This window comes from Gorilla gorilla, chromosome 18 (genome assembly GCF_029281585.2).
Source record: "Gorilla gorilla gorilla isolate KB3781 chromosome 18, NHGRI_mGorGor1-v2.1_pri, whole genome shotgun sequence".
NCBI classification, from domain to species: domain Eukaryota; kingdom Metazoa; phylum Chordata; class Mammalia; order Primates; family Hominidae; genus Gorilla; species Gorilla gorilla.
The window spans coordinates 20,033,114-20,044,380 of NC_073242.2; the positions used below are offsets into that span (position 1 = coordinate 20,033,114).

The window sequence follows — 11,267 nt, forward strand, 5'->3', positions numbered from 1 at the left end:
AGGGTACAAAAAGAAGGTGATTCATGCTTCTATGAAATGGCAGCATAACCTAGCTGGGGAGGCACCAGGACTCAGGGGGACTGAGCTGGTCATGCTCCCACATCCCCAAATTTCCTCATTTAAGTGGCACCACTCACAGAGTATACCTCAAATGAGAAGGACAAGGATTGAGGAAGGAGCTTTGGAAGACCGAATTTCTGGCAGGGGACATAGACTCAAATGTCATGGGTGTAAAGCAGAGAGTGTGACAGTGTGAGGTTGGCTGGATAGGAATATGGCAAATTGATAAGCATGTTCTCTGACCACAAGGAAAAATCACAACTCAGCTTCAGCCAATTGTCACCTTGCAGGACTGTGGGCCAGTGCTCCCAGGTCTTCTGATTTTTTGAAGAGCTGATGCAAATTCAGTTTTAACTGTGACATGTTTCATTTCTTTTAAACACTGCATGGGCCAGCTGCCAGCTCATGGGCTCAGTTCCTGGGCTTCCTGTTATATCCTTAGTTTCAATGTTATGGGAAAGAGGAAGAGTCATAGAAAAGAACTGTGAAAAAGGAGCCAGAGAGATACACAGGAACAAGAAGAGACTGAGTTTACCGAAACCAGGCACTAGGGGGTCTTGGCATGAATATGCAAAGAAGGTCAAGGAAGGTGAGGGCTGTCAAGTGTCCATGGGATTTGAGAAACAGCTGTCCCTTGAAAGTTAGCCTGAGCCAAGGCAATCTCTTGGAGAAAATAGTTTTTGACATTCCTGCCCAGAAGAGAAATCTTTTTCTGGTGGTTCACTGTCTGAAAGAGCTTATTCCACCAGGCTGTCTCTCAGCCTGCCCAGCTTTGAGTTGTTTCTGAACAAAGGTCATTTCAAGGCTTTTATAGCAAAAAGCAGGTGCAATGTGACTAAAGGAAGGCAATGTTGTGGGTTCCCCAGGCCTGGTTTCTTTTTCCTCTTGGTGTATACAGCTATACTACATTTCCCAGCCTCTCTTACAGATAAGCACGGCTATAGGGCAGTGATCAGGCCAATGGAATGTGGGTAGAAATGATGTACACCAGTGCTTCTCACACTTTAATATATGTGAATCACCTGAGAATCTTGTTAAAATGCAGATTCCGATTCAGTGCTTCTAGGATGAAACCTGGGAGTCTGCATTTCTATGAGCTCCTGAGTGAAGCTGACATTGCTGGCTTATGGCCTACACATTGAGTAGCATAGATGGGCATCATTTCCAGGCCTAGCCTGACCCAGAGGCACATCCTCGTCTCCCTTCCACCTTGCTGGCTGGAGGTAGAAGTTTCTGTGGAGTACTCTAGGCCCTAAGGGATGGCTGAGGTCCTAGGTAGAAGGAGACTGGTTGCCTGAATGATTGTATGGAGCAGAGCTTCTCTGCAGACCCACCTGGGACTAAGATGATATGGACCCTTATGAACCTAGATTTGGTGATTGTTATAGCAGTTAGCTTTCCCAGTAAACACAGTGATCTTTAAGATAACTAGTCAAAATTAGAGCAAAGAAGAAGTTTGAGTATTAAAGTGGGCAATACATTCTAGAATTTATTTCTTTAAGGGATTTCATTGATCTCATATTAATTGACCCCATGATATGTAAAGAACTAATAAGATGCTTGACACATTTAAGTTAGCCTATAACCTTGGATCTTATGGCAAATACTGAGAATCAGCCATTTATAACCTCCTTTTGTTTTGCTTTCTCAACTAAAGAGGTTGGAAACCTAAAACATTCACCATTCCAGACTTCTCAGTTAGAAACATCCATGGGCCCAAGTTCTAGCCAATAAGATGTTACCAAAGTGATTGGGTGCAGCTCTGGGAAAGTTTGATTTTTTTAAAGGGACATAGGTGGCTGACGTATTTTATCCCTTTGTTGTTTGCCCATCCCTTTTTGTTTCTAGCTGGAACGTGCAGTGCAATGCACGAAGAACAGCAGCCATCTTGTGACCATGAGTGTAATGTGTCAAGGATGAGGGAGTCAGAAAATAGAAGGAGCCTTGTCCCTGACAATGTGGAGCTGCTATGTCAGGCATTGACTGCCTATCCTGCCTCACACAGTGTGTGAGATCAACTCTTGGAGTAAGCCACCTTCTATAGTTTGGTTAGTTCGACTTTCTTTAAATGTCATGTTGAAATTTGTTCCCCAGTGTTAGAGTGGGGCCTAATAGGAGGTGTTTGGGTCATAGAGGTGGATCCATCATGAATGTTTTGATGCTGTCACCAAGGTAACGAGTGAGTTCTCACTCTATTAGTTTCTGCAAGAGCTGGTTGTTGAAAAGAGCCTGGCAGCCGCTGCTCCTCTCTCTTGTTCCCTTCTCACACATGATTGCTGCACACACCAGCTCCCCCTTCACCTTCCACCATGAGTAGAAGCAGCTTGAACCTTTCATCAGATGCCCAACTTCCAACCAGCAGAGTTGTAAACCAAATAAAGCTTTATTGTTTATAAATTACCCAGCCTCAGGTATTCCTTTGTAGCAACACAAACAGACAAAGACATCACCATTAGCAGATTCTTAATTACTTGCAGTTGAACTCTGTCTTAACTGACACAGGGTTGATGAACTGCATTTGCCTCAGTGCCACAGGGTAAGGGAGAATGGGAACTCATGTTTATTGAGCAACTTCCACATGTCAGGTAATAACCTCTCAGTTAATCCCTATAATGACTATACCACTTTCAATATTCTCGCTTTACAGGTGAAAGTGAGACACCAAGAAACTCACCCAAGGCCACATATCCAGTTTATGGAAGAACTCGGCTTTACACTCAGTCTTGCCTGGATCCCAATATATGTTACACCAAACCTTGATGTTGCATAAGAACCAAGATGCATGAGTGATTCAGGTTAAGAGAGATTCTTTAGAACTTACTAATGCTTGGCATGAGGTCTTTGATTAAATATTGATATCAACAACCATAAATTTCAATGACTTCTACTAACTCTTTGGCTTTGATTATCTATCACTGGGCATTACGTGGAAGCCCAACAGATGATGTCTCTCACTTCAAGGCAAACTTCAAGCTTCCAGATGCATTTGCATTGGCCTGGGAATCCCTTGTGCACTCAAAGACATGAGGGAGCAGGAACCAAGCCAGAGAACGTCACTCAGCTGCTGCAGTTGGAAGAACCACTTCTGAGGACAAGTTCAAACCATTACTTCTCCACTTCAGAGCACCCAAAGTATACAGTTTAGACTATTTTAATTGCATGACTTTATCACACTTTGTTTTAAAGGGTTTCTCATGCCTTGTGACATTCCTGGCTTAAACTGTAAAGTCCTTGAGAGCAGAAACCAAGACACTCATAGAGCCCACCCATTGCCTGGCATTGAGCTGCATAAATGTGGGGTGAATAAGAACCCAATGGTGATAGCTTCTGCCTGTGGAGTGCCCCCTGTGACAGGGGACTGCATATCTGAGCCCACTTTCATCACCACAACAACCTGCAAGGGAGGAATTATTAACCTTGTTGTACAGGTTTGAAAACTGGCGAGGATAATGATAGTGGAAGCCAACATCTTCTTAAGTTCTTATTATGCATCAGTCACTGTGCTAAGCACATTATTTCACTTAATCCCCACAATAACCCTAGGAGTTATAAATTTTATGTATGTACATATTTATTTATTTATTTATTTTGAGACAGGGTCTCGCTGTGTTAGCCAGGCTGGAGTGCAGTGGCATGATCACGGGTCGCTGCAGTCTTGACCTCTTGGGCTCAAGCGATTCTCCCACCTCAGCCTCCCAAGTAGCTGGGATTACAGGTGTGTGCTACCATTCCTAGCCAACTTTTGTATTTTTCTTTTTGGTAAAGATGGGGTTCTGCCATGTTGCTCAGGCTGGTTCTTGAACACTTGAGCTCAAGAGAGCTTCCCACCTCGGCCTCCCAAAGTGCCGGGGTTACAGGCATGAGCTACCATGCCCGGCCTATAAATGTTATTAAATTCCCCATTTTACAGTCAAGTAAACAGAAGTTCAGAATGCTCAAGATCACCAGCCCAAGGCCACCAGTCCAGTAAGTGGCAGAACTCAGCCTTTGAACGTAGGACTGTGAACCCCTGAAGCTGACCTCATCACACTACATTGCACTGGTTGGACTAGAAATAAAAGGGAGTCTGTAAATGGTTCTGGTCAGAGGGCAGCACACAGAGAAGGGAGAAAGGGCTGTCTCAGAACAACAGCCACGAGGAGGAGCATAGGGGAGTGTGGGTGGAGGGGCAGCTTGGGAAGCAGGTGAAAACCAAGAAGGGAAAGGCACCCTGCCTCCCCTGCCCTGCTCTTCCCTGGAACCTTAGGCTCTGCCTAGCCTCTGGGAACCTGGTGCTGGTCAGGCACGTCCTGGAAGCAGGCCTTAGGGACTGACACGGAGCCAGCAATTTTCCAGGAGTGGCTCTGAACACAGGATTCCAAATCCAGTGTTCACACCTGCGGTCTAATTCTCCAAATCCTGCCATACAGAACATGGGACAACATGGGGTCTGTGGTCGCCACTTGTGCTGTGTGACCTTGGGCAAATTGCTGATCCTTTCTGAGTTTCTGTTTCCTCAACTATCAAATAGGGAGATGACTAGTACCCATCACACGGGGTTGTGAGGATCAAATGATGTCACATTTAATGAAGCGCTTAGGACAGTGCCAGGCACACCATGAATGCTCACTATGGGGAAGTTGTTATGAAAATCCCTTACATTCTGTCCCAGGGCATGGCTTGGTCCCAATGCCTCAGGAAGAAGCAGCCTGCTCTATCCCCCAAAATGTCTGCTGATGCAAAATGTCCAAAGAACAAAAGTGGCCATGCAAATCTGACAGCAAGAGTGATGGTCTCGGCCGGGCACAGTGGCTCACGCCTGTAATCCCAGCAGTTTAGGAGGCTGAAGTGGGCAGATCATTTGAGGTCAGGAGTTCGCGACCAGCCTGGCCTACGTGGTAAAACCCTGTCTCTACTAAAAATACAAAAATTACAAAAGTTAGCTGGGTGTGGTGGCGGGTACCTGCGATCCCATCTACTCAGATGTATGAGGCATGAGAATCGCGTGAACACAGGAGGTGGAGGTTGCAGTGAGCTGGGATTATGCCACTGCACTCCAGCCTGGGAGACAGAGCAAGGCCCTGTCTCAAAACAAACAAAAAAGTGACGGTCTAAAAACTGTCTCCAGAGCTTGCCCCAGGCGGCCATCATTTATTTCTCTCCAGTTGTGTTCCAGGAACTTATCACATCTCATTTAATCTTCACTATAATCCAGTGTGTCATTAGGTTCACACCCATTTTACAGAGGAGAAAGACTGAGGCTCGGAATAATACAGACACCTCGGGTTAAAGCCTGGCTCCTCTTCAGTGGGACAGAGGAGCCACATACAAATCCAAGACTACAGGGATGGCATAATACATTGCAATTTGCTTAACCTCCCTGGAGTATTCTCATCTGGAGATTGGAGATGATGCTGTCTATATATATTAAATGTCTGTTTTAAATAATATGTGTTCTTATGTGTTTAGCAATATATAAAACTCCTCTGGTCCCCACACACAAGGAGGCAGGCCTCATCCCATCTATCATCCATCACCCAGGATGGGGGCACTCACGGAAAAGCACCATGAGGAAGCGGGTCTGGTTCAGCATCTGGGTCAGGCCAGCGGGCGTTAGCACTAGGAGATTGCGTTCCTCCAGGATGTGCACAGGCTTGGTTATGTGGATGCTGGAAACACCGGCGTTAACCTCTGGTGAGCTGTGGACAGCAGAGACACAAGCGGCCACCAGCAGCAGGGGCATCCAGAGTAGGTCCATGGCTGTCCTGCAGGGGCCGGAGAAGGAACAGAGACCTTATCAACGCAGGTGGTGGAGCCCCACGTCATCACCCCCACTTCCCTGTCCAGCTGGTCCATGTAGGGTGAATGTGGCCTGAGCATTGCCTCCCAGCAATGCCTGCAGCTTGGCAGCAGCCCTGGAGAAGAAGCAAAGTATTAGGTCGCCCTCAGGCCCAGTAGTGACTGTATGCGGAAAGCTTAAAGCAGCAAGAACCCACTGGGAGCAGCTGGATGCTGAAGCAAACGCAGACCACTCAAGCCCACTGACTTCCCAGCCACGAGGTGAGACTTGTGCAAAGATAAGGTCCCATTTCAGAGTCCTAGGGTGAGCCTCTGGATCTCAGAGATAACTGGTTCAATCCCCCATCACAGCCCCCCAGGAATCCCCCTGCCTACAATGCCCCTACTTCACCCTCCTCCAGCTCCTGCTTGAATGCCCCTGTGAAGGGAAGCTCACTACCTGCAGTGTACCCTGTTTAATTTTTGAACAAATTTTATCAAGTGTAAATATTTAAAAAGTCATAACTATAATACACACTTGTAAAAGTTTCAAGCAATACAATAAAAATGTCAAGAAGGAAGTAAAAATCTCTCCCATTCTCTCACTGCTGAGAAAGTGACTCTTAGAAGAATGGAATGAATCCTTACAAATATTGAAAATACCTATGTAAACATACCTTTGAATATATCTCTATCTATCTATCTATCTATCATCTATCTATCTATCTATCTATCTATCTATCTATCTATCTATCTATATATATATATATATATATTTTTTGAGACGGAGTTTTGCTCTTGTCACCCAGGCTGGGGTGCAGTGGCACGGTCTCACCTCACTGCGACCTCCGCATCCTGGGTTCCAGAGGCTCACCCTAGTGATCCTCCCACCTCAGCCTCCCAAGTAGTTGAGATTACAGATGCCCACCACCACACCTGGCTAATTTTTGTATTTTTAGTAGAGATGGGATTCCACCATGTTGGCCAGGCTGGTCTCGAACTCCTGACCTCAAGTGATCCGCCTGCCTCAGCCTCCTAAAGTGCTGGGATTACAGGCATTATCCACTGCACCCAGCCTGAATGTATATTTTTAAATATAAATGGAATCAGATGATACTTTTTTTTTTTTTTTTTTTTTTTTTTTGCAGCTTGATTAGCTCTTTTTAACCCTGGATACACATGAAAATCCTCTGGGGAGCTTTTAGGAGAATACTGACACTCAATCTCACTCCAGACCAATTAATTCAGAATTGCTCAGGTTGGGGTCTGGATACCTACACGTTTCAAAAGCTCCCCAGATGATTCTTTTGTTTTATTTCAACTTCTATTTGGGAAATTTTGAATATGTACAAAAATAGAGAGATGGTACAAGATACCCCCAAGGTACCCATCACTCAACTTCACTTATTGTCATGACCAATGTTATTTTATTTATATTCTTGACTCTCTGCCTTGGATTATTTTGAATCCATTCCGGGAATCATGTCATTTCACCCATAAATATTTTATTATAAATATTTAAAAGGTAAGGGTTTTTCAAAACAACACAATAACCACAATACTATGATCATACTTAATGAAATGCACAATAATGTCATCATATCATCAAATATCTAGACAGTGTGCAAATTACCCTGATGGCCTCATAAATTTTAAGTCTGTTTAAATCAGGACTCAAATGAAATCCATGAATTGTCATTGCTTGTTTTGTCTCCTGAGCCTCTCCCAGGTAAATCTATCATTCAGTTTGTAGCTTGAGAAGCACGTGGTCAAATGAAACCAACAAAGGGCAAGTGGAGAAAAGGAAGAAGGGCAAGTGGATAACCTGGTTTTCTGGACAGCTAAATGATACAGACCATTTAAATCTGTGTCTCAGCCAAAGGGCTCATTACTGTCAGCCCAGCCTTGAGTCCTTGATGATCTCAAGGTCCCAGAATTCACCAGGTGTCATGCCACTTATCAGCCCGGACTAAGTCTGGTACAGCATGATGACTATTAGGTAGAACCCTTGTTCTTAGAAATAATTTACTTCCTTGTTTATTTGTTCTTTGATTCACTTACTTGTGAGAGAAACGGCTGCCTAAGAATTCTTTGCCCAGCTGGAGACATCAAAGTACTAGAGAGTTAGTTTTTATTCTACAGAAAATCACTTGAATAACCCCTCCTTTGTGACATAAACGTAAGGTAGGGAGGGTCACCCAGAACCGTCCTAGGCCTGACAGTCCCTTCAAACCTTCCAAACCTCCTCGGTGCCCAGAATCCCTTGCCTGGCAGGAGGGGGCCAGATCTGCAAAAGCCTCAAGGGGCCTTCAGAGAAGAAACCTTGAAATTCAAGATTGTGAGACCCTCTCTGAGGGGTGTGGATGGCACTTGCTGGAGGACAGAGGACACTGGGCCAGTGACCCTGAGTCAGCTGGACAGCTTCAGGGTACAGAGCTGAACCATGGGCCCAGCTCAGCCACCGTGGAGGGCTGAGCCTCTGAGCAAAAGCCAGGCGGGAGGAGCTACAGTGGGCTCCCTCTCATGTCCTCGCCTCCCAGGCCTTTGGCAGAGTGTTCGCCCTGAGTTCCTGATCAAGGAAGGGGCAGTGGGAGGTGTCAGGTTTCCTGCTAACCTGGGCAGGCTGGATCATAAGCCTCAAATGTTTCCAGTGATTCATGTCCAACAGGACGGAGATCAAGCCCCACTGGCTGGTGAGCAGAGCCCTCCACGGTCGGTCAGACTCTGGCCACCAGGCTTCCCTTTGGCTCCACAGAGCCAGCCACAGCTCCTCTTTACTCACTTGCTCACTCATTCATTCATCAAATATTTTTGAAGTCTTAAAACATGTTAAGTACCATTCTAGGTGTTAGGGATACAAACAATATTCCTTACATCTTAGTAGTGGGAAATGCAGTGAGATGAATAGATGCGATCAATGGTGTGTCAGATGATGGTAATGCAAAGGAGAAAAGGTGGATAAGAGAAGATTCAAAAGTGTTGGAGTCAGGGAGGAGTGTTGATCTTTTCTTTTCTTTTCTTTTGAGACAGGGTCTCGCTCTGTCGCCCAGGCTGCAATGCAGTGGCGCGATCTCGGCTCTCTGCAACCTGCGTCTCCCTGGTTCAAAGGATTCTCCTGCCTCAGCCTCTGGAGTAGCTGGGATTATAGGCGCGTGCCACCATGCCTGGCTAATTTTTGTATTTTTAGTAGAGACAGGGTTTCGCCATGTTGGCCAGGCTGGTCTGGAACTCCTGACCTCAGGTGATCTGCCCACCTCGGCTTCCCAAAGTGCTGGGCTGACAGGCATGAGCCACTGTGCCTGGCTGATATTTTAAAATAGGGTGACCGTGGGAAAGCTTCATTTAGAAGTTGACATTTGACTAAGGGAAGCAAAGAAGTGAACTACTGTATTTGCATTTCTGGGAGTGTGGGAGAAATAGTCTCTCTCTGCCCTGCTCCTGTTTTTTCTCCCAATCTCTCCCACAATACCTGGCTCAGCTCTGCAGCATCCCAGGGCTCCCCTGAGACTGTAGCATCCACCCTGTCCAGCCCTGGGACTGTGCTCTCAGCCATCCTGCCTGCAGCCTGCCCTGACCTGCCCCTTTATTCTCTCAGCCTTGGCCCTTGGTTCTGCCGGCACCTGCCTTTCTAGCCTGACACCACTGTGGCTCCGCTGTGTCCCCCAGCCTCACAAAGTCCAAGCTCAGCTCCAACATCAGCTCCCTACCCCATACTCAGAGGAGAGTGGCTGTCATGGGAAACTTTTATTAATGAGAATAGCCAAAATCGAGGGGCTGGTCACCAGCCATATTGTGCTGAGTGTCAACTGTGTGCATTCCCTCCACATTCTCCCTGTGTGCATTCTCCCTGTATGCCGTGGAGAGACCCCATGTCCCAGCCACCGTGGTTTCCCGCCAAGAGGGTGTGGTAACCTCCTTACTGATCCTGCCTCTGCTTCTACTCTTTGTGCTTCACCTCAACCCATTCCCCACACAACAATCAGACATTTCCTTTATTTTTATTTTTATTGTTTGAGACAGAGTTTTGCTCTTGTTGCCCAGGCTGGAGTGCAATCACATGATCTTGGCTCACTGCAACCTCCGCCTCCTGGGTTTAAGCGATTCTCCTGCTTCAGCCTCCCTGGTAGCTGGGATTACAGGCACCCGCCACCATGCCCGGCTAATTTTTGTATTTTTAGTAGAAACGGGATTTCACCATGTTGGCCAGGCTGGTCTCAAACTCCTGACCTCAGGTGATCCACCTGCCTGGGCCTCCCAAAGTGCTGAGATTGCAGGCGTGAGCCACCATGCCCAGCAGAGATTTCCTTTCGACACAGGAATTCCATCACACCACTCTGCCTATCAAAAGGTGCTCACTTTTATATGGTGTGCAAAAAAAGCTTCTGCCTCTTTTTTTTTTACAATCCATTCGCAAAACCGCACACCAGCCAAACTGTTCTCTGTGGTCTACCAGGCCCCACTGGCTCTGGACCCATCTGACTTTATCGCCCTCCTCTCTCTCTCTCCTCCCGCACTCTGGGGAGCCACACTGGCCTCTTCCCTTTCCCAAGCACACCCTACCCGGGGCCTTTGCCTCTGTCTGGGGCACCCTTCCCTCACATCGTCAGCCTTTTCTGGTTCTCTGGGTCCTGGCTCGAATCCACGCTCATCAGAAGGGTCTTCCCGGGCCGCTCTGTCTCACCCCATCTCAGCTTTCAGCACTCTCTGCCATATCACCATTGTTTGCATCATATTTTGTATTATTATTTATGAGTGTACTTTGTTGTTGTTGTCATTTTGAACTTTTTAATGTAAATACCATTGTTCACAGCTGTTTTCTCCCCTCCAGAACAGTGCCTGTACCAGATTTGGAACTCAATGAATGTTTGTTGAATGAATGAATGAATGGCCTAATTTAACTCTTACAGCAAACCCCATTGGTTCATTTCAGTGGTTCTCAACCATGACTATGCTGAGAATCTCTTGGAGAGTTTAATAAAAAATACTGATGTTCAAACCCAAACCCAGTAGGTTCTAATTTAATTGATCTGGGGTTGGGTGAGTCTGGGCATTATTATTATTATTTAAAATCCTCAAGTTGATCCTAATGTGTAGCCATCTATACACCAAAACTGACACTTAAAACTTAAACTGGTGACTCCTGGTAGAGAAAAGCCTCCCAAGGCAGGGCCCATCAGTCAGATTTCCCATTTTCACTGAAGCTCATACCTGCAGGAAGCCAAGGCCACTCCCAGGGTTCCTGGGGCCAAGCTGGGGCTGTGCTGGGGGTGGGGCCACAAACTCTGTGGCCCTTAAGAAGGGAGGTTGTAGCCTGAAGAGGAGGCTCCTGGCTTCTCCTTGTGATCAGGGCAGGACCCGCAGACGACTGGGCATTCTAAAGAATCCACAGGCAGAAATGAAGTCCCTTCCTGGGCACACAGAGGCCACAGCAGCCTTAGCAGCAAAGTTCT

At 46.5% G+C, this 11,267-nt stretch overlaps 1 protein-coding gene across 1 annotated transcript in view; it reads right to left on the reverse strand.

Moving 5' to 3' along the window:
• Window positions 1-11,267, reverse strand: part of PDILT (protein disulfide isomerase like, testis expressed) — a 45,532-nt gene extending 34,265 nt beyond the window's left edge. The window contains exons 1-2 of the mRNA XM_019011611.4: window positions 11,026-11,267; window positions 5,596-5,804 (exon numbers count right to left, since the gene is read on the reverse strand). Coding sequence (XP_018867156.1) covers window positions 5,596-5,797 — 202 coding nt within the window. The 5' untranslated portion in view covers window positions 5,798-5,804; window positions 11,026-11,267. The remainder of the gene's footprint in view (window positions 1-5,595; window positions 5,805-11,025) is intronic.